This window comes from Hippocampus guttulatus, chromosome 10, assembly GCF_054856545.1.
Source record: "Hippocampus guttulatus isolate MCC_2025c chromosome 10, RoL_Hgut_1.0, whole genome shotgun sequence".
Taxonomy (NCBI): domain Eukaryota; kingdom Metazoa; phylum Chordata; class Actinopteri; order Syngnathiformes; family Syngnathidae; genus Hippocampus; species Hippocampus guttulatus.
Window position 1 is genome coordinate 5,873,741 of NC_141270.1, and position 23,224 is coordinate 5,896,964.

Below are 23,224 nucleotides of genomic sequence, written 5' to 3' on the forward strand. Positions count from 1 at the left end.
AACATTCGCAGATTCTTTTGACAAAATAAAATCAAAATCGATTACATCCGGTCAATTAACTCAAATATCCGTCTTGTTAATACTCTAACATATATTTTAACCACATGAAAATATATATAAAACCCCACATTAATTATTTTATGATAGTTAACCTTGACATTTCTACATTAACAGGGACCTTAAGCTTTTATTTTGTGGGATGATCAACTCGTTTTCCGGCGTGGCTTATCTTTTACATCAAGCGTGATTCACCGTCATCTTCCCCGCCGCCTTGATGGATGTCTGAAAGACGAAGAAACGCCTCCGGGAATCTCTTGTCGGTGGCATTTTTCTACCATTTCCAGCGTGCTGACGCTCCCCTAGGCACTCTGGGACTTGTTGTTTTCAGAAAAAGAAGAACGTCTTGTTTTTAAATGTATAAAATAATTAAAAGTTACTAAATGCACGTGGGACGTGGGATTGAGTTTTTTTTTATTTTTTGTACGCAAGTCATATAATGCCGTTTTTTTATGAAAATTTAATTTTCTTAATATGTATACATGTTTTTTACAGTGTACAGGCAAGTCCAAATTTAGTTGCTTGCCTTTAACCTATTAGGGATAGGGAGGGATGAAACAAACAAAAAAATTGTTTTAATGTGATTTTAACCTGGATGGGTATGGAAGGTATACCCCTCAAATAAACAGGAGTTCACTGAATAGAGATGAGATAGGTGCATCCAGTGTAAAGTGATCAGTTGGGGGACTTGCATTTAACATACAGACTACTACTCAGGGTGAATCCAGACACAAGGAAGTCTCCCTGGGCATTGTGGTATCAAAGCTCTGTGCTAATGAGCCTTTCATTTCCTGCTCCGTCTGCAATAATAAATTAGCGAGCACAGAAATCGATAGCACACAGTTCGACAAACTTCCTTGTTGTAAGTGAGGGGCAGGCGGCGGGAAGCAGGCCAAGAGATGAACTGAAAAACAGGAAATGGGGATATTATCCTCATCGCGCAAAAAGAAAGAAATAAATGGCCGTGGTCGAATGCAATGAATGCATCATGATTGTGAACTGCTAGTTCAATTGTTTGAGGTTTGGACTAGTCCAAACAAGCTTGCTTTGGCACCATATCATAGCATCTTGGTGCTACGAACGGTGTTAAAATGTCATGCTTCATTTTGACCATAGCAATATTTCAAAGAAAATTAATGCTCTGCCACCATCTTGTGGCATCTTTAGGCAAATATAAACCCTCATTGGGCAAGGCAAGGCAGTTTTATTTACATAGCACATTTCTTGCACAAAGTAACTCAATGTGCGTCACACAAAGCAATTACTTGGGGGTCAATAACTCTCAAATTTATGTCAGGGTTGTATTCAAACACTAAAATTATAGTCCCTTATGTTAACCCATGGATGGTATTTGCTAACATATGATGCAAAATTTTGTAGGCGGGCAGTTATCCACATCCAAATTCTAATCTGTTTATCCTCACGAGTCGCGGGCGTGCTGGAGGCTATCCCAGCTGTTTTAGGACAACAGGCAGGGTACACCCTGAACTGGTTGCCGGCCAATCACAGGACATACATCGACGGACAACCATCCACGCTCACAATCACATATAGGGCAATTTAGAGTGTTACATTTTTTGGGGGGAAATGTGCGAGGAAACCGGAGTACCCGGAGAAAACCCACGCAGGTATGGGGGAGAACATGCAAGGAAGGCCGGAGCCGGAATCAAACCCTGGACTTCTGCACTGTAAGGCCGGAGTGCTGCTTGAGTAATAAGGCCATGAAAAAAATATCCTCCTCTTGTGCTGACTCATGGTGACGGCAAATGCCTGATAGGAATTTTCCATGTTTCCGCCGGGACAGTAGGATTCACGGACAGATGACATTTGCTAGATGGTTCTTTTCCTGTGGCTATTGGGTCTGTAAATTCCTTATATTAGATATTGTGATGAGAGCATAGATGGAAAATGTGCAAATGGCATCACTTTTGTTCTAAAAAATACAAGTTAAGCATTTCAAAATTAACCCTTATTTATTTATTCATTTATTTATATATATTTTTTTAAAACACCAAACGGCACCAACTGAGTGTTTCAGTGGCGGCCGTGCATTTGAGACATGGGCTTTTAGTGGAGACCTGAGAGAGAGCGAGAGCGAGATTCATTTATTTAGTTAAAAAAAACTTGTACCAATACTTTAGAGCCACAGTGAGGTGGACTTTTTAGGCTATTTGGAGCACGGCGTCCTGAAAGATTTCCTGTATGCTGCTGCGGTGCTTGGAAAAAAATGGAGATCGGGATTTTCTGAGTCACACCTTCCAAATGCTGCAGCACATCTACTTCCCCCCCCCACCCTCCACCACTCTCTATTTTGTGAGGTTAACTCACAAAACTTTAGTAAACAAGATGACATTTTTATAAAGAATCCTTTCAATCTACTTAGCAGGATCAAATGTACAATGCAACGTATCTGTTGCTACCCTCTGTCGGCTAGAGGTGAGTACTACACGATGCACGTTCAGTTGTCTTTTTTTTTACTGTTTTCGTGATTGTTTTTGAAAACTGGCGTTTATCTCCCTCATAATTCGAACTTAATTTATCCTCATAATTTACAAAAAATGTTTCAGGATAAAGGAAGGAAATTCCAGCAAAAATGTAATTTGTTTCAATAAATGGAGAACGGGACTAAAATCAAAAGCAAATCCCAGTCAAAGCAAAAACCATTGTGTTCAATGTCAATGTCATTCACTTTTTTCTATGGGGCAGGGGGGGCGATTACAATCGAAAATAGAAGGCAAATTCGATCAACAAAAAAAAGAAAATGAAAAAAGTAAAACTTGTTTTGAATGTCAGTCATATTCTTTGTCCATAAGCAAAATCGAAAATCTATTTTATTTTTTGTGAAAAGAAAAAAATCTGAGGTTTTATCTTAAGTCATAAATGAAGTATTAAAAAAAAAGCAGGGCAGAATCTTCCGATGTCTTCAGTTTATTGATGGCGCAATAAAAACACAGAACAGGATACTGTATTTAAAAACAAATGACACAATTACTGGAAGAATCTAAACGATAAAAAGCAGTCACACATTTCATCTTTGACACATCCAAACCACAAACATCAGGCACAGATTTGGTCTGCGATAACTTTGGAACTAGAGGCAGGACAAAATACTGATATCGGTCCATATCGTATTGATATCGCTACAGTATTGATAAAGCAAATAGTCGTATCGTTACTGTCTCATTTGCCTTTTGATTCCTCCTAAAAAACACCAATATCACAATCGTCGGTCGGTATTACAATATCATATCGTATCCCATTTCTAGTTCATATAAGCACACCTGTCATCTTTTGGTGAACAAATTCATTGGTCTTTAACCTGAGTGCAGCTTTCCTTTTAAAATAGTTCCTTCTGTACACTAGCAAAAAGGCAGGTGGAATTTCACCCTAAAGATGAAATTTAATTCATGCAAATAGCGTACCCTTTGAACATGCAGCATTATACTGAATATCAATTTCTTAATCTTCAACCTCACACAACAAATTGCGAATACCAGTGTTTTTACGTCACAAAACAAGAAAAAAAACAAGCTAAGAAACAGCAAGCGCCTTAATATATATATATATTTTTAAAACGTTTGACAGGAGCAGCGATCACTGAACGTAAACATTTCAAGTAATCTTGACAGGAAACAATGTCCTCTCAACGCACAAAAAGAATCACAACGGTGTTCTTAATTCACCGTTATTTTGAATAGAAATCCAACAACTCGTTCCGTGATTGTCCTATGTTGGAAAGAAAATAAATACGGTGATACTAAATGAAAACAAAAAACAGGCTAACCCATCTTTACAGCAGCTCAGATTGACCAACCTGACCAGCAGGTGGTGCCTTAATCGTGACCCACTTTGACACAGCCAATCAACGGCTTTTTAAAATGTTTTGATTTTTCATATTGGTAATACTGAGGACAAGTCAAGCTAATCGACACCTAGCGTCTCTAACAAGTCAGCGATAAGTCACCAGGCAGTTTTATCGGAAATCAGTACAAATCTCAACCTTTCCGTATGTCAAATCCAACCTTCCAATTCCAAAACAACACCCCAACGTATATTCTAGCGCTTAACAATAAAAACATGAAGTAGTGTGTTTAAAAAGAAGCACCGAGATATGCGCGTGTGAATTCATGAATTACACTCGCGCATATATTAGAAATGGGAAGGCATTAGCAATGTTGTGATTTGGTTTCCACCCGAGGATGATTACCTACAGACTTTCATGCAACATTTGGTGCACCGAGCAACAAGCCATTTTTTAAAATTCAAAGTTGTAACTTGAGCCAAATTCCGAAAAAGTCTGTTTCTTCAGATTCGGAAATAACACGCTAGCGTATCTCATCGTTTTTATTTTTAAGTAGTGTGAACACCAACAACCAATGTGCGTGTATAAACTCATATGGATATATACAAGCACAGATATTGGAAATCAGAAGGATTAGCATTCACGATGGCGGGACTTGATTTACACCTTGTCAAGGTTAATATCTTGGACTTTAACACAGTGCTACCGCTACATACATAAAGCGCATAGATGACACCGGGTGTATCCAGCAACTAAGCATTAAGGCAATTTTTTAATTAAAAATTGCCAAAATTCCATTATGGATCAATCTTTTTTATTCTGAAATAACTACGCACAAGGAATCTTTAATGGGTTTATCTTTCCAAGTAGTGTGAGCACATAAAACAAGAGGTGTGGGTGTTTAAATCATTATTTATGGTCGCGCATACATAGGAAATCAAAATAATTAGCACTAGCAATAACGGGAATTTCCATCTCAGAAGCGCGACAATTTCGGACTATTACGCAGTATTAGGTGCTGTACATAAACTGCATATTTAACAGCTAGCATCTGTGACAAGTCACTTCCACTCCGAAATCTGACATCTGCCCAAAATCTAACATGTATATCCAACAGGTCCTTCTAATTCCGAATTAACTACATACTAACGTATAGTGTGGGGCTTAAAGGGGGTTCTACTGGTAAGTACCGGTAGTGTGATTGAGGGTTGAAAACCAAGACAAGCCCATGAATTGATTCACGTGACTACAGGGATCGAAAATGGAAAGGATTAGCATTAGCAACATTTGGGAGGGTTAGCATCTGATTTGTACACAGTGTTTAGGTGAGTCAGAAGGTCATTTGGGGCAATTAAGATTAATTGTGTGCCTTCTGATTCATACTACAGACATGATCAAATTCTACTAGGCAACATTTAGTGCTTCACCCTTAACACAAATTGTCAACTAGTGCATTTTTGTCTCACAGGTAACATGTAGTTGTCCTACTAGTATACCAAAGTTGCGCCACACATTTCAGAGTTGCCTATGTCATATTTCAACTTTTTCAGAAAACTATCAACAACAATTGGACTTTTGTTTGGGGTTTTTTTGTTTTGTTAAACATTCTGACACTTGACAGCTTGAGATTGTTTCCCTCCCATCAAACTTTAAATTATGATTTCGGAAACTGTTATGTTATTGATTTTTGATCCCTTCCAAGATCTGTGCAAAAGGATATGGAATGAGAATACTGCAGATTTTCCAGCTTTCAAGGTAGGATCAAGGAGAGGATGGCAGATGTAAGAAAATGGACAGCGGAAAAGCCGGGACTCGGGTGTGACCAGACACGGATGCCATTAAATTTGCAGGATGCTGTGTCTCAGTGTGAAAGGTTGCTAAATTAGTCTTGTCTCTGAAGTGCCAATTTTGTTGAAACTGAACTTCAACGTCAAAGGATAAGGAATGACCTGAGGATTTTCCAGCTCCTGAGGTAGCACCAGAGGCAGGACAGCAGCTACTAGAAAGGGAATAGCAGTAAACACCAGACACTGCTCGAAAACTAATGTAATCATCCTTTTGTGGTATGAAATTATATACACTGCTTTGTTGAGTGGCTGGACTCCATATGAAAGGCACCGGTCGATAAGTGATTAAATCTATCTCTGATACGCATATTTTCGCAGAAACTCTTCTCGCAAGGGGACACTGACAGCATTGTGTTAACGGTCCACATTGACTATGTTCCCATGTTTAATTTCTCACGTATACATTCCTCTATAATACAGCATTTTGGAGGCCCCCCCAGTGGAGAGCGGACACAGTGTTAAAGCGTTATAAATAGTTACAGCCATATAATTACGTGCGCCAAAGAAAGGCACACTTTTGGCTGAAGCTCTTTGTACAGCAAAGCGGAAAAAAAAAAAAACACGGTGCCCCTTGTCGATACGGAGGGCCCTCAAGTGTAAAAATGATTGAGGACAACACAATATATTGATAAAAGTCACGTGGTAAGATTTAGATAGGCCTGATGTGAGAAACTAAAATGTACTTTTTGTTTGGAAAGCACTAACCCGCAACCATGTTATTTAGCTTTGAATTGTAATTAGGACATGAGGTTATGGATAACCCTACAACTGTGCATTAAAAATCAATCTACCATTTGTGGGAGTACTCTGACTGTAAAATCACGACCAAAAAAAAAAACAAAACACTGGCGCTCCCAAAGGAGGAAACGTTTCCGGGCTGAAGTTCCAAGTGAGCATGATGACAAGCTGCCAACATTTAAACGTCATCCCCTCTTCTTCTCAAAGTAATGGTCTAAACCTTCGGGTGGGGTGTGACGTCGAGGGGGGTTGGGCGCTTCCTACTGGCAGTTGAGATCTGACTGATTGAGCCAGGACCAGATCTGGATCATCTCCTGCGGCGTGCGTGGGTGGACCAGCATCAGGCCCTTGTAGGCGCATGGGTTGGAGCGGTACTTCTCCTCGATGTTGAAGGTTCGAAAGCCCTTGTGCTTGTCGGGGACCAGCCCCGCCTTCATCAGGCACATGCCCGTGTAGACGTCGTCGATGGGGTAGAGCGCCACCCGGCGGGAGGTATCGTGCAAGCGGGCGGCGACGCTGGCCGAGTACAGGTAGCCGCCGCCGCCGGCGTAAGGTGGGTACGAGCCGATGTACATGCTCTCCGGGATGAAGTACTTCACCTTCTTGTCCCGGTGCGGCCCGGCATTGGTGATGACGTCACCCACGAAGAGGTCTGCAGCTTTGGACGGCGACAGCCCATCCAGGAAGCTCAGGATTGCATAGGTGTTGACAAAGACGTCATCGTCTCCCTTGAAAACGAAGTTGGCACCGGCGCAACGTGTCTGTATCCAGTCTAGAAAGAGAACCTCCTTGATAGTCAGGTTAAAGAAGGAGTCCCGGTAGTACCACTGGATGATGTCCCGATGTTGGTCGCTCTCGTAGCTTAGCATCGGCGACAGGTCCGGGTAGTGGTCCCCCGATGTGGTCTGGCCCAGGAGGAAGACCGTCACGACAGTCCGGTTGGCGACCACCCCCGCCTTCCCCCACGACTGGCGTATGGCCTGACGCCTGTCAAAATGCGGCGCCAGGGACTTGACAGCTAGCAGCAGGAAGGGTGGCTCCTTGCAGATGTCCGGTTGGTCTACCAGAACTGGGTAATAGCGGCAGTGCATGTAGAGCAGAAAGTCCTTGAATCGCAAAGGTAGAGAGTTGTAATCTTTCACCTGAGTGGTCACCCCGGTGTCCGGCTGGCAAGGTTCAAAAGACAAATGGGTTTCATTGAGCCAACCGGGCAAGTCGGCGCCGCTGTGATTGCCGAGGATGGGGTTGTTCCAGAAGTCCAGAACCTGCTGCTGACGGTTCCAGTAGCCCGAGCTGGGCGTCATCTTATTCCAGAAGGGCTTGGAGGGGACCCGCACTTTCTCCTGGAAGCCCTTGCCCCGCCCGTTGTGTCGGGAGATCAGGATGAAGATGAAGACGTTGACCATCGTCACAGTCAACAGAACCTTCAGTCTCAACCGCAGCAGTGCCATGATGCCGTCGTGCACCTGAACACACCAAACGCACCAATTTTCACAATTGGAAAAAGACCCTAAAACGGTTTCTTTGTCATTTTAGCTACGGCTTATTGAAACTTTCAGATTTCTACGGGGACTAACTGGGATGAATTTTCAAAACGTCGCAGTTGGACAGCTTCGTCTGAAGGAGCGCTGATAATTGCCAAAATTACCTTCAAAAGATGGCTTCACAACCAAAATAGCAGACTATCAAGTCCAGTGCCAGGCGTGCTTTCTGTGAGTCAGCAAATGGAATCATAATCAAATATCACGCTGGTGATTCAATCTGGTTTCAAGGGCAGCATTTTCATTGTATTCCAGCAGACGCTCATCTTTGACAGACGTCTGGACAATTGCCAAACAAACAAATCAGCAGACTTCCTGTGTCTCTTGAGGAATCGCTGGTTCGTGACTTTGTGGATCAACTCATATTTCACTTGCCTAACAATTTTGTGTTGCTAAGTGAAACCGGCTTTACGGGCACAATTTTCAAAATATTCCGGCTAAGAGGGACCTCTACCATATGTGTCGATTGATAAATAAATAGATAGATAGATGTGTGTCTATGCGGCGTCCTCATCATTCGCCCCTCGGGACATGAGGTGCTCCGATAAGTTTTACGTAAATGTGAATCACCCACAAAAAAAGTGTTCACCAGTCAGGCGATTGCTCACTATGCTGATGTTTGCCTTGGACATTTTCGAAGGATTGTTAAAAGCCGACAAAAGCAAACGTCCTTGGATCAGTTCTTGACAAAACCCCGGGCAAAAACCACTTCTGAGAGAGAACATGAACTAAAGAGGGCAAAAAACAATGAGGACGCAGTTAAAAGTTAAATGAGCATCATTTTTATTCTTGCCTCTAATTCTTTGTTTTTCACATGATGCACAACTCTCATTTATTGTGCAGTAATGTAATTGTAACATGGATTTGTTACATATTTTGACACATTTTTATGCTTTAGAAAACATTTAGGTCTGAATTTTGGGGGCCTTGGAACGGATTAGGGAATTTACATGGAAATCCCGTCTCTACTTTCTCGTTAAGAAATTTCTTCCAGAGCCAATTAATTTCACAAGTAGTGGTACTACCGTACATGAAAGTGCTGAAATAAATTAAAATAAACTAAAGCAATGATACGTTGACTCATTTTTCAGCTCACCAGAACATGGCTGCTTTTGTCTCTCGCTCATGACCAACCGATTGTGTTTGGAGTCTGAGCAAATTCCACCGCAAATCAATCAATAACGTGATGTCGTCATTGACGGTAGGTGCATCGCAATATACCGCGACGTGCTCGCGAAGTTGTGCTTGCTTGTGCTCTGTCAGAACGGGTGCGCACAAAGCCTGAATGGTCTGGATGCAGTCCAAACTAAACACAATAAAACAATTGAAGCGCCTTTAAAGATTCACCAGCCATGGCGTTCGAAAGTTATTGTGTAACCAGAGCGGGGGGGGGGGGGGGGGGGGGGCGACGACGACGACGCATCGTGTAGTCAGTCACAACAAACGAGAATCCAAATTCTGGCTCATGTTTTGCAAAAGGAACAAAGACGAGATTCAGCATTTTTCTGGGAAAAGTGATCATCCCCCCCTGCTGCCCATTTTTAAAACACGTCTTAAATCTCATTTTTATTCTTTGGCTTTTGACTCAGCAGGAGACTTGACTTTTTTTTTTTTTTGGACCGTTTTTCTGCTTTCCAATGTCTTAATTAATTGTTTGCTGTTGTATTAATCCTTTTTGCTCCATGAACAGCACTGTGGTCGTTTGACACGTGCTCTATAAATTCAGTTGAGATGAGTTGAGATTTTCCAGAACTCTCAAGCCCCATTTGGCGGGTAAGCGCTGATGCTTGCAAAGTATTTCCGAAGAGGAGCATTGCAAGATGGCGGATGTTGCTTAGGAAAATGCTTCCAGACATCTGGGGAACCCACTTAAAAAAAAAAAAACGACACTGAGTATTGACATTTTGTTCACCGCTGCTTCCTTCAACAGTTTGGGCGTTTCTATGATCGCGTACATTACGTTCACGCGGTGAAATGGCTTCAAAATCGGCTCGATTGACCCGATTCGTTTTTAAAAACACCCCGATAATCTTTGTGTGTACCCGGTCGTAGTTTTCCGTGTATTTTGGCAGCGATTGGTCGAGTCGTATCATCTTCCCCCTGGAGGTTTGCCTGAAAGTGAAATTAATAGTGTGGCAGCTGCTCCGAGACATAGCTCATATTAGCGTTGGAGTTTGCACACGATAACGCGGAGTCGACTGGCGCACGGAGAGGGGATCGAGGAAACTCCACCTGATTGATCAAAGTGGATAACAAGCTGCTTCCTCTCCGGTGGACTCCTAGCAACAAGATTGCAGTCTGACAAATCCTTGTTTACCTTCCTTTTCCCACCCTCTCCATTTATGTGTAAACACAGCGGAGCAGAAACTCAAAACATCAGCTTCCAGCTGGAGTTTACGAGTGAAACATTTAAAATGACGACTCACGCTCTTGGTTTCACCACCTTAAACGCGGCGCGACTTGTTCCTCGTTTCCACCTTCTACACTTAAACGACTTAAATGCGTACCTTTCAGCCCCGCCGCAGACTTCGATGGCGTGTAGCACATTGTTTTGATTTCGCCCACCACCACTTTGTGCGTGTGTTTTATTTATTTTCCTGTTTGTGACGCGGAAATTACGTTTTAATGCCTTCAAAATACGATGCAACGCAAATTCAAAGTGCATGTAAATGACGACGCACCACAGCCCCGAGCTTGATTTTCTGCAACTAGACGGTCCCATCTTGGGGTAATAGGAGACAATGACACCTCAAGTGTGTGGTTTATGTCCAGTCTACTTCGTAATTTTAGTCGCCGTTGCTGCAGAAACCCCCCGCCTCACACAGGTAGGATGTCGGAAATAGCAACAGTGCTATTGTGGCGATCTCAGAGTACTCAGCCATAACTTTAATCCAGTTGTCTCGAACATACTTTTAAGGGCGCCATCATTTGCAATCTCCAACGTTTTGTTTTTTGCGTAATCGGTCGCGTGACGGAGAAGCGTGGTTTGACGCGAGTCATGCGTGACACAGACGGATGTAACGGAGAATCCGGTAATTTTTCAAAATAAAACATCTTTCGTATTCCGAAATAAATAAAACGGAATTAAGGCAAGTTCTTTCTGTGCGGCCCGGCACCAAATGCCCTGCGGACCGGTACCGGTCTGCGGACCGGCGGTTGGGGACCCCTGCACTAAATGACTTCTATTCCTCTCTTCTCTCAATGTACGGCATGACTCTCATCCCTCGTTTCCCTCGACAAACTAAGCAACTAATTCTGCTCGTCCTTTCAAAGTGTACACTCCACGACTTGCGTGCTTCGTTTTGGCTGACTGGTTCTCGACAGGTCTCGAAGCGCTCAACTGGCACAGACCGTGTGTGCCCAGATTCGCTAAAACAAACACAAGACATGCCTTTTTCTTGACAGAACGGCTCCTCCCTGCGGGATAATTACCTTCGTGTTCCCGACACACACGCACACACACACACACACACACACACACACGCACACACGCACACACGCACACACACACGCACACACGCACACACGCACACACGCACACACGCACACACACACACACACACACACGACTCCTGGGAATTGAAGAGCTGAGCAGGGAGACAGTCCGATAAACGACGGCTGAACAACATGTTGACAAGAGCGGAGCTTCTCAATGCCTCATTAATCTCCAGCAGTGTCAAGCTCAACACAATTTACCTGTCAGCGGCTGCATAACTGCACTTAGGCTTTAGAAGAAGGTGCGGGAGTTTACTCCTCGGACTTCACCTTTCAGTTTAGTCACATTGGTGGCTGTCAAGCACCTCGCTCGGTTTATCATTTTCACACAGGCGCCGACAATTTTTTTTTTTTTTTTTTACGGCGCTGATAGTACATCTGAAGGCAGGGCGTTGAGCGCGGCGGGGGGAAGGGGTCCTTTTACATAGAACGGCGACACAACAGGGGAAAGAGGGAAGCTTTTATTTGTTTAATTTGATCAAGTATGGGTGAGCGGACTTAGAAATAAAACGAAAATAAATGTCCATATAAAATGTCAAATCGCCTAATTTAATAATCACTTTATTCCAAACTAATTTAATCCAAATTAATCTATTGAATTTTTTAAAGGAATAAAAATGTTACACATTTATGACCTTATTATACTCTTTTTTTTTAATTGAATTTTCTATTCAATAAAGGTATTAGCTTTATAAAAATGTGTACATATACAGTACATTCAACATTTTTGTTTGATTAGATAATTGGGTAATGGATTTATTGTACCTGTAAATATGAACAATTTGGAAATTTACTTTATGGGGTTTATAGACGAGTCTCGCCTTATTATGCATTTAATTTTTATTAATCACCGATAGGAGATTAAAGATATTTGAAGAGGGATGCTGAATGAACAGCAAAATTACGGTGACGAGCAATCCTGCAAACTCTTTTTTTGGCAAGGTAAAAATGCTTACGAATGCGGGGAAAAATACAAATCGCTCCATATGACATTACAATATAAACCAAATGAAGTCATATTAAAGACTAACTGATTGATTGTAAATAAGGAAAAAAAATATGTCTAAGTTTCCGTTTATCAACAATCACTTAATGAGGTCCAGTCTGATCTTGGCTCGATCTTTCCGTCCGATTCATTTTAGCCGCCTGCGGAACTGTTGAAGTTGCTTTACTTACGATATGTTGCCCCTTGAAATTGCTCCATGGACACACGAGCGCGCAAATAGAGACATGCAACCTCGACTCATGTGGACAACTTGCCATGTTTTGATTAACAGTTTGTCACATCAGATCTGTAAGCTTCCCGTTTTGTGGTTTTTAGCAGAAGTTGTGGAGAATTTTTTTTTTTAAAACAGAAGTGGTAGTAAAACCGTTGTCGTTTCATGTGCGCAGTCGGTTAGGAGGAAGGTGGTGCGTTTCTTTTTTTCTTTGGTCATAGCACCTTTTAATGAGCGCTCCACGATATTCGCAAAACATACGATGTGGATGTTGATTGTAGCGCTCGATAATGCGATACTTAACATGCACCTAAAGTAATGAAATTTTTATTACCTAATGGGAGAGGTACATCTTTTTCCGCATTGTTTTGGAAGAAAATGATTGCACGTCTTTGTGGTATGCGTATTGCATAGGCCATGATTGCGATAAGATATTTTTTGGACACACTGTGCAGTCCTACTTTTGATGGTTGAAGATCAGGAGTACGGCCCACATATTGCCTCGATCAAACTTGTCATCTTACTTTTTCAAATTTCACAATTTAACCTTCACAATGAACATTCCTCGTACATTCCTTCCAGTATTGTTTTACTTCATGGTATTCCAAATTTAAAAATACCAGACCTGGGAAGTTCCGCCACATTGAAATACATTTCACTGATTCATCTGTGCGCACACGTGATTTGTACACATCTAAAGCTCGCTGTTCAAGCCCCGCCCACGCGCTCTTTGTAAAGAACGATGCATTGTGCTGTCTTACCTGTGCTGCTGAGCGGGGCCCTCGTCTCGTTGCAACGTCGTGGCTCGGCTCGCTTACCCCATACTTATCTCCGCCCTGTGGGACCAGATCAGCCAACGGAGGGACCGGAGGGGAAAGTGGGTGGTTGCCAAGTGAGCTCGAACCTGTGCAGGGGAAAAAAGAAAGAAAAAAAAAAACCACGACAGAGTCAACAGCCGCATGTCGACCGGAAAAAAAGAGACAGGAAGCGGTAGAACTGGAAGGCTCAAATGACTTTCCCCATCATCCTCTTGATGTGATTACAGTGATGATGGCTTCAACACAAGCGTCCTCCCTTCATTAAATGAAACAGTGCACACTCCCAATTTCAAAGACTTTATCATTTGAATACAATCAGACCTTGTAATGACTGTCGACGTCTTAGAGTTGCTCAGGTTATTGCTAGGAAGGCACCAAGTCAATTCACGATCCGTGCAACGAAAGTAGCAGTGACTGAGGTTTATTCCAAATCACTCAGGAGGAAGAAAACACTAATCTTGAGGCACAAGATTTGTGCCACAATTACAAGTACGTAAGAGGAAATTTCGAGCACAACGGCTTGTTCATGAAAAGTGATCTGACTAAATGCCACTGGATAGATCAGGGCTCTCGTCTTCGCTAATTTCTTGCGCTGGTTGCAATGGTGTGCCCAATTGTTTTTCTTAGGTGCATGAGCACATAAGTTAGTTGTACCCAAATTTGCCACTGCATCGCATTCAACGCCACAGTTTAATATGTTCTCTCCTTTTTTTAAACAAAATTGCTGCCAGTCTTTTTTTTTTTTTTTTGGTAATATTGATATGTCATCATCCGCAGTTACAGTGTCTCACTAGCGAGCGCACTCAGCGAGGCTTGTCACACTATCTTATTTTTTTGAACGATTCACTTGTCCTAGCATGATTAGCGATAATAATGTTGTTCTTTTAAGCGGCTGTTATGATAGCGCAGTGACTCCCAACTAGTAAGCCATGGCACAAAAGTGTGCCGTGAAAGATTATTTCCGCGGGAAATTAGCCAGTGTTAGTTTGATGGACAAAAAAAAAAAAACCCGTCCAATTAAAAAATGTTTTTGTTAAATTATCTCCGCTAACCACCTGTCGCAAGACCAAGAACAATCAAATGCTCTTCCATTGGGTGACAGAAGTTACATAATTAACCTGTGCATCCACTTTTTGTGAACTGTTTTGCTAAGTCTGCGCCGTAATATTTTTTTCTCATGCCTTGAGTCAGTAAAAGTTGGGAAACATTGTGATGGAGCAATTTAGAGTATATCCTTTGCAAGAACAAAGAACCCCCCCCCCCCCCAAGAATATTGAACATTAGCATTGAAATATGGAACAATCAATAAGATATCTTAGATAAATAAAAAATATATAAGTATAACAGAGTCAGACTGTGTTCACAAAAAGTGTACTTGAGCAAATATTAAACATTTGGCATAGAGGTAGAGAGAGTCACTAAAACCTTCCTCCCCCACCCTTCTAAAAGGCTGGTCGCACTGGTGCAACCAGTCTCGGTCTAGAGACCTTGTAGGTAAAAGGTGTCTAAGTCAAGGAGTTCCTCGTCTGCCGAGCTAGCTCCAGTGTTAGCCAGCAGTGACCCTAACCTTTAGCATTGCACTAAATCCACAATTGAGGAAGTAAAACAATTAAATATGTCTAAGTCCAACGAGCCTCTTCGAAAGTGAAATTAGAGCTAACATATTGAAATGAGTGCCAAAACAAAGCCAAACCGCATTCTGCACGTGTTAGTACGATGCACCTTTGTGGTGAAAGAGTGAGAGTACAAGACTGGCCTGCCAGCAGTCCAGACCTGTGTGGTGCATTATGAAGAGTAGAAAAATTGTCAATGGTGAGACCAGACTGTTTTACAGCTGAAGTTTTACATTAAGCAAGAATGGGAAAGAATTTGCTGATGTGAGCTCCTCAACCAAAGGAAGCTTATCGGGCTTGGAATTCAGCTTTCTCAAATCCAATCCAATCCCAGTGATTGGAAACAAGGTTGCTGATTAACTAAGGTGTTCATGCAGAACCCCCCACTTCAGTCACCAACTAAACTCACGTCTGTTCTATAATCCGTGCACCTTGTATTTATTTCACATGTTGTATTTGCGCATTTGCTTGTGCCCATTAAACAAATACTCGGTGGCGACTGAAAAACAACTTTGAAGTTGGGGCAAATGTACGTCAAGGTCCCACTGTACGTTAGTTTTGACAACATTCTCAGAAGCTCCCTAGAATGTCAACGCTGAAGAAACCCGGGCCGCATACATGCCTTTCGTGTCAATTTATCGCACGCATCCGCACAACTAGCAATTAACTGGTATTAAGTGGGATCAAAGGCCTCGAAGAGGATGCTATGGCGCTGAATGTGGGGCCCAGCAGCGCCATAAATAGACAAGTGGCGCTGGAGCACCAAATACCGTCAGTCCATGACACTATTCACACTTTTGATGTCTCTCACACACACACACACAGGTGGACTTGAACAGGTGCTGTTTGCGTTTGCTTCGTCAACCAAGAGAAAGAGCTTTCATAAAGCCAAAGAAACTTAAAGCAAAACAACCAGTTAGTGGTCTTGTTGTAGTTCGTTACACATGAAAAATATTCAGAGTGTCTCCAATATAAACGGAAGCGTACTTTATGGGCCGAGGTACTTGTACTGTGTGATGTATTCCCACTTGGCGTGAATTTTAATGTGTGGGATCATTCAATAGAAACATCAATCCTCAAGCACGCGGCTAAAGCCAGCGCCTGAACGTTTCGTCAGCTGCCGACACGACCGCCCGCCGCGTTTTTAAATAGAACGGAATTTCTCATTATCAACAAATACTTGTCGGCGTGACTCCACTTGGCCGGGGTCATCTCTATGTATGGTGCGAGGCACTTACTGGAATCCGAACGAGAAAACGTGCGTGCACGCAAACTCTCGGGTAACACCGTAGCACAAATATTCACGGTTTGACCCAGAGACGCGACTCACGCACGTCGCCGAGCCTACACCGAAGTTGTGTTGATATCATGTCCTTCCTGAGTTGCATGTGCTGTTATCTGTGAAGTAATAAATGATTTTTTCTTAATTTCTGTATTTGTGCTCTCAGTAAAATTTTGATAAGGTTTATTTTTCATGGTATGTTTATGGGTTTTTTTCTATTTTTGTAGTTTTCATCTAATACTTCAATATTTTTTTCCTTTTATTTCTGTATTTTATTTATATTTATTTTTGGGTATTTTTAAATATATTTTTCCTAAGCTTTTTATCTTTTTTCTAGTATTCATTTTTCAGTTGCATTTTTTTCTATACATGCCCCGCCCCCACCCAAGATATTTTCCATTGTCTGTGTATTCAAAATATTTTTGCATTTTTTGATGAAATATTTTTTCCTCGTGGTCCATTTAAAAAAAAAAAAAATCCAGTCTATTTTTTTACTAATACTTTCTTTTTCAAAGTGTGTCAATTTCTTTTGAAATATTTTTGTATTTTGAGCGAAATATTTTTGGAGCTTTATTTTAATTTATGTATTTTTCATGTATTTATTGTTTCTAATAAGTGTTTAATTTTTCTCTTATATTTTTGGGTTATCCCCCAATATTTTTACCATTATATTTGGATATTTTTCAATACAATATCGAATACCTTTTAAACTTTTTATCTTTAATGTGTGAGGTTTTTTTGGCACAATATTTGTTATTTCCCCTTAATATTTCCCCCCCCCCAATACTTGTGATTTCTGATATCATTTTAAATTTTAACATAATTTTTATCTGTTGACTAATGTGTATTTGGAGGCTTTTCCCTTCATTGCTTCGTCTAATGTTTCATGTGTGTCCACCCCCGCCACCTATTTTTTTTTTTTTGTGTCCCCAAGATGTGGACTTTCTGTCCAAGGATTTTTTTACAAGTTGTACACAAGTGAAGGACTAGCGGCGAAACCAGTCTGATGAGTTCCTGGGCAAATAGTTCAATATGCTCCCCCCACCATTTTCTTATGAACTCTGGAGCAGCTAAACAAGTCGCATCCTCAGGGAACGGCAACAGGAAGGAGGGCGGAAGACCGGAGAACATTAGCGCTAAGCCTATAATAGATTTAGATTTCATGTGGAAATGGCAGATGAGATCAATCAAGTTTTATCTGCGGATCTATGAGGAGTTGACAGGAAGCGCTGCCCGGATGCGGACACTTGTCCATTTTGTCAATTTGCTGGGCAGGACTCTATTTTCGTCTTGTGTGCTCACGTGTTTGGGTTGCGCCTTGGTGGGGGTGGGGGGCACGTGGCCAAAAATACACATCACTACTTCATTATTTCTCAAATATGTCAGACTCTCGGCGGGGTGACATGCTTTACATAGTTTGGAAGTATTAAAAAAAAAAGACCCCAAAGCGATGTCCGCGCATGATGAAATGAACTCAAGGGGTACAGATTGAACAAGTGGCTGAATGGTGTCGTGAAGACTCCAAACTATGAACGACTTTTGGATATTGCCTCGTACAGTTGCTGATGACTATTCTCACTCCTTTGACTCAATGACGTCTGTGTATCAAGTACTGTATTTGTACAGGTTTTATACTCAGACAGCCACCGTTTATTATGTGCGTACAGTTACCGTTTACACTGCAGCTCTCATTGCCTACTGGTAAATTATGTACACAGATGATTAAATGGTTTAATGTTCATGTTCTTGTGAGCTGCTACTGTGCACTTTGCTTCTGCAAAAAATGCAATTTCCCTGTTACACCAGAAAATAAAGACTTCCACGTACTCGTGGGTGTTTGAGTCAAATTTATGGTGAAATGCTAAATTACAAAAAAAAAAAATTCCATGATGTTGAAACTACGCCTTCTCATTTCTATTTATTGAGTCTCTTAATAAAACGTCCACTTCTAAAGTCTCCATCTGTTGACATTTGGAATGTAAGCGCCATCCACCATCAATAACTTGGGCTAAATACAGACCACAAGCATCATATCCTGTTTTCAAAGAAACAGAAGGCTGACTGTGGGCTTTCCTTGCCATCCGTGACCCCCCCCCCCCCCAATCCCCAAAAATCCATCCTGAAGAAAGTTTCAGCACACCGTGTGGAACTAATTCCATTTGCTAATGACAAATCCCTCATTAAGTTAGATTGCAAGCGGCACTTTCTTATGACGCACAACTTGAAGGTGGCCTGCCTGAGCTGCTGTGTCACAACATGAAAATATAGTGGACACAAATCTATTTGTTTTTCGATCCAGGGACAAAAGACAAGCGGGGGGCGTCCATTTGAGGGTGCGTCTCTTTTTATTGCATTAGAGAATTGGGATGCACTTAGTTGGTGTTCATCGCTGCCTGGAGTCCGGTTATGTCAGCAGAACTGCAGCTAATGCACATTTATAACGGCATTACCTGTGTGTTGTTTGCCACGTTTTTTGTTTTTTTATGTTGTAGTTTTTTTTGGGGGGGGGGGCATGGGGGATAATATGACAATGCAGGAAGTAAAAGTAAAGTATTACATTACAAAAGTTTAGATTAGAATCTCACGACATACCGCGCATGTCTGCCAATATTGAACTCTCGGATGACTTGCGGAAATTGCAAAAAGCAGCATTTCAAAAACCATCTACATTCAGAGGTTTCCGTTTTCAGCCTTCAAAACACCGCTTCCGTGACATTTTAATTCATTTTCAGTTAAGGAATGGCCTCCCTTGTTATGCATCGTGAAAATCCGCTGAAATTAAACACATAAGGCACCGAAATGGAAAACATAACTATACCAATGACAAACACATCCACCCGGTTGCCCGGTTTCAAATCTGCGTTTAATATTTTTTTTCCAAAAATCATTAAGCCGTAGTATTAATTACTTGCAGGTTTTCGGATTGCAGAGGTTCACTGTATCATGTAAATTTCTACTTTGATGTGGATTTTTTTTTTTTTAAAAGACAGAGTCCAGGTTTTGGTGCCATCAGGAATAGTTTATAGTCCAGTCGTGATGGGACGTCACTAAAATTAACAACACCCCATGGGAATCTCCGTCCCAGTGACCTTAAAATACAAGCTAGCGCACCCGATATATCAACTTCAGACATACAACTCACATGACATCACATGAGAGCTACTGTAACCAGAACGGCGCGGCCTGCTGAAAATTATTTATTACTGGCTTTTATTTGTCTGCACCTTCCTGGAAGTGGGCCTAATTCTGAGTGTCTGGAGTTAGGCTGATGAATACTTTATGAGGCCACATGCATTAGGTGAGTGCTGGGGGGAGCAAGGTGGGGGGGGGGGGGGGGTCCTTTACACTATTAAAGAGGAAAATGGACAAGGATCTAACGAGCAGCATGTCCTTCAGAGGGTGAAAACGATGACGTATGTACGGTAAAATGGTGGTGCCTTGTGACACAAGTTTAATTTTTCCGCTGACAATTCTCGTAGCTCCTAATATTCATATCAAATATTCTTTTCCCATTGATATGAAAAAAAGTCTTTTTTTTTTTAAAGGAAATAGCACTCGTGACTGTTTGTTCCTCAAAGTTTCAGTTGCAATGCAGTTGCTGTGCCTCTTCTATACTTTGGTCCTTTTTTTATGTCACGTACACTTAATGTCGAGCAGTATTTAAACTTGGATTACTCCGTGACACCGATGTCAGTACGTCGAACTTTCTGCCAGCCGGAGTGTCGGCTCTCTTCCATGTCTCTTGCACCAGGCCCTCTCAGTAGTGTTTGGATTTCCGTGGATGAAGACTTTTAATTCTAAGTAACGATGTAGATGAAGACTTAAATCTGAGAATCTTAACTTCTGAGAGGCTGAACAGTAGGATTTGGATAATTAAGATAATGGCTCAAACTATGAATCAGTGATCCAAACAGTTGTCAATTAATTTGATCATTAACTAACCGGGTTTACTTGGACACTTTTTTTGTCATTCCAATGGAAATCATTCCGCCTGAAGATCTCTGGTCAACTGTTGACATGTGATGTGATCTAATTCGATCTCCCGTCTTACATACTCGACCACGTTAATCAGAACACCTGTTTCATAGCCCTATGACATGCAGAGATTTCGGTAAACATCACGTGATTTCTCAAGGTGGAGTTCACTTGCCTATTTAGCACTGTAGTTGGGATTGTTTTGACACTTTAATTAAAGCAACAGCAAACCCGCCTGCCGTTGCCCCGCGACACTTATCAACCGGAAGTCATATGTTTACTGCCACCAATGAATATATTCGTCAAGTGCGTTTTTCCCAATGCGGAGATGTGGTCTCACACAGCTTGCCTGTGAAATTCGGGCTTCGGGTCTGAAATGGCTAACAGCTTCCTGTAGATGGGGGCAGAGCGTCACTTTAGATTTGAGAAGAGCACAGGTTTTGAGTTGAAGTTAAAGACGGGGGTGGTGGTGCCAATATTATCAAGATGTTGAAAGCGGTTCATGGCTACTCTAAATGGCTTTTTCCACACACCCCTCTTCAAATGTGGCCTTGCTGATGCGATCGAGTGTGTCATACTGTTCATGTGATTTAAAAAATATTTAATGGAGTCACATGCGGCTGCAGTAGGAATGCTAAAAATGGACACTGCTTATCACCAACAGACATGAAGTGTGTCCGCTAACAAATAATGATTTCCCCCCCTTTTTTCCAAGATGGCGCCCGAGTAGGCAGCCGTCAGCAAGTGCTCTTCAAGAGCCTTGCGGTCTTTTTGTTTTTTGTTGTTTTTGTCTTTTGCTTTGTCACATGGTGTTGTTGTTATGTCGTGTGGACCTGATGTGGACTGTTTTCAGCATTTTTGGCCACAACATTCGTCAAAGAAGAAGAATGTGTGCTTGGTGGTTGCGCCTTTTCGGCGGCACGCGTGTAATAGCACTGATTTTGATTGGGAGGAATGTCGGCGCCATTTGACTGTCGTTGCTGGACAGCCCCGGGCCGCTTGTGTCTTGTGCCTGAAATAGGCAGCATTTTCACAACCCCGCTTTGTTCAGCGGAAAAGTTGGTACTGATGAGCAGTCTGCAGCTGGATGGATGCATGGCTTGAGGAGCCGATGATGAGAAGAAAGGAGCGTCAGCGCAGAGCGCCAATGCGTATGTGGAGCTGGGAGTCGCAGCTTGGAATTGAAGCGGATTTACATGGGACAGGAGAAGAGAGGCAATCTCTCTTTTTCGTTAATGGATGTTACAGCTTCTTGTTGCTTTCAAGCTTAGCTTGTAGCAGACATGTGCACATTGCAGCATGACGTCTTTGTTCCACTGGTGAAAAGGACACATTGATTCGCTCCTCTTTCATCTTATCACTGCTTCAGACAACAAAGAGTATGGAGGAAAGTGGTTAATTGTCTGTGTCTTATGTGTTGTGTTATATTATTTGTCATTTTATGTTAACTTTTCTTTTGATGGCGGCACGGACACCCGCAGCGGCTCCTCTTGTTTTATGAAATGTCATCTGTGCTGTATGTTGCACATAAAGCACATTTGACAATAAAGTTATACTTGACTTGGCTTGTACTTTGCACACCCACCGTGTAGGTGTCAATGCTCCAGAGGAAAAAAAAATATGCAGAAAAAAACAAGTTCAAGTCTATTCTGAATAGGGTCAGTTATATCGGCCATGTATGTAATATGACAATACATCACATTATCAATTTTATCCCATCCGTTTGCATCACAAATGTATTTAAACTTTTTTTTATTCCAGGACGGCTGAGTATTTTACACGTCAAAGGTATTGTCCCATTTGCGCTATTTACCCTACTGTAAACCTGATTTTTAGGGCAAGTGGCACTGTTTGAAATATTAGAGTAATTTTGACATCGACTTGCAAAACGCCTCAGAATTCTAGCCGATACATGTTATAAGTGTATTGTTAATGTTAACTTGTTTGCCAATCCATGTGAAAGGTTTCCTCGAATATTAGACAAAATTTAAATGTCAAGGAGACATATTGAGAAATAATCAATAGTGTTTTACTCTAATTTGAAGGGGGTTTTTTTACCAGATTTTCTGTGGCCGATACCACACACTGTTTCCCAAAACGATTATTTTTATTTCTGACAAAATAATAATAATAATAATAAACTTCTCCGGCACCCATCACTATATTTTCCATTATCGTATCATCTGGATATTGATACTTTATCCACTTGTTAAACTAAGAACGTTTTGACAGTTTTCTACTTCATTTATTTGATATCAGCCGCTGATCAACAGCTGTCTTCAAGTGAAAGTGAGACTTGTTTTGCCATGCATCGATCGGAATACTATAACGATATGAAAACATCATCCGTTAGGTCACGCCGTTTCCCCCGTGACTCCATTGAGTCGTTGTAGACTTTTTTTCCCGGTACATTTGTTGACCAATCTTCCAGGTTCCCATTTTATTAGTAAGTACGTTGGACTTTTAAAAATGCTTCCTGCCGTTTCTACTTTCGGTTCCTCGCTCCACCGGTCGTTTGTTGGGAACCAAAAGTGCGTAAAAGGTACGTAGTTGAAGGTATGAGACAATTACCTTGCCCAGTAGGTTAGCTTACTTTTCGTGGGCGCTGCCTCACGCTGCTGCTTTCCCCCGGTGCCCAACACAAACTCCTCGAGGTCGGGGGCTTCAACGCTCACTTGCTCGCTTCGGGCTCCTTGCCAAAAAAACACAACCCAAAAAAAGGTAGAATAAAACCGGAGTGGGGAAAGAGTCGTGAAAGTTGAATAAGTCCGCGGCAGCGTGGCGACGAGGCAGACGACTGCTGCTTGCTTGCTTGCTTACTTCAACAAACCTTCTGACT

General features: G+C 41.9%; 1 protein-coding gene across 2 annotated transcripts; it reads right to left on the minus strand.

Moving 5' to 3' along the window:
- Nucleotides 1–2,969: 2,969 nt before the first annotated feature.
- On the minus strand, nt 2,970–23,224 carry b3gnt2b (UDP-GlcNAc:betaGal beta-1,3-N-acetylglucosaminyltransferase 2b). 2 transcript variants are annotated; one of them, XM_086122281.1, is made up of 3 exons: nt 22,979–23,224; nt 13,459–13,601; nt 2,970–7,910 (listed from the first exon to the last, which is right to left on the minus strand). In XM_086122281.1, exon 3 carries the CDS (start codon nt 7,893–7,895, stop codon nt 6,705–6,707), a length of 1,191 nt encoding a protein of 396 aa, XP_085978407.1. In that variant the 5' UTR covers nt 7,896–7,910; nt 13,459–13,601; nt 22,979–23,224; the 3' UTR covers nt 2,970–6,704. The 2 variants fall into 2 exon arrangements, with proteins under 2 accessions (XP_085978407.1, XP_085978406.1); XM_086122280.1 differs by having other exon boundaries at nt 22,957–23,224.

Excerpts from the sequence above, each read along its gene's own strand:
- b3gnt2b (XM_086122281.1), bottom strand. The coding sequence starts at position 7,895 with ATGGCACTGCTGCGGTTGAGACTGAAGGTTCTGTTGACTGTGACGATG.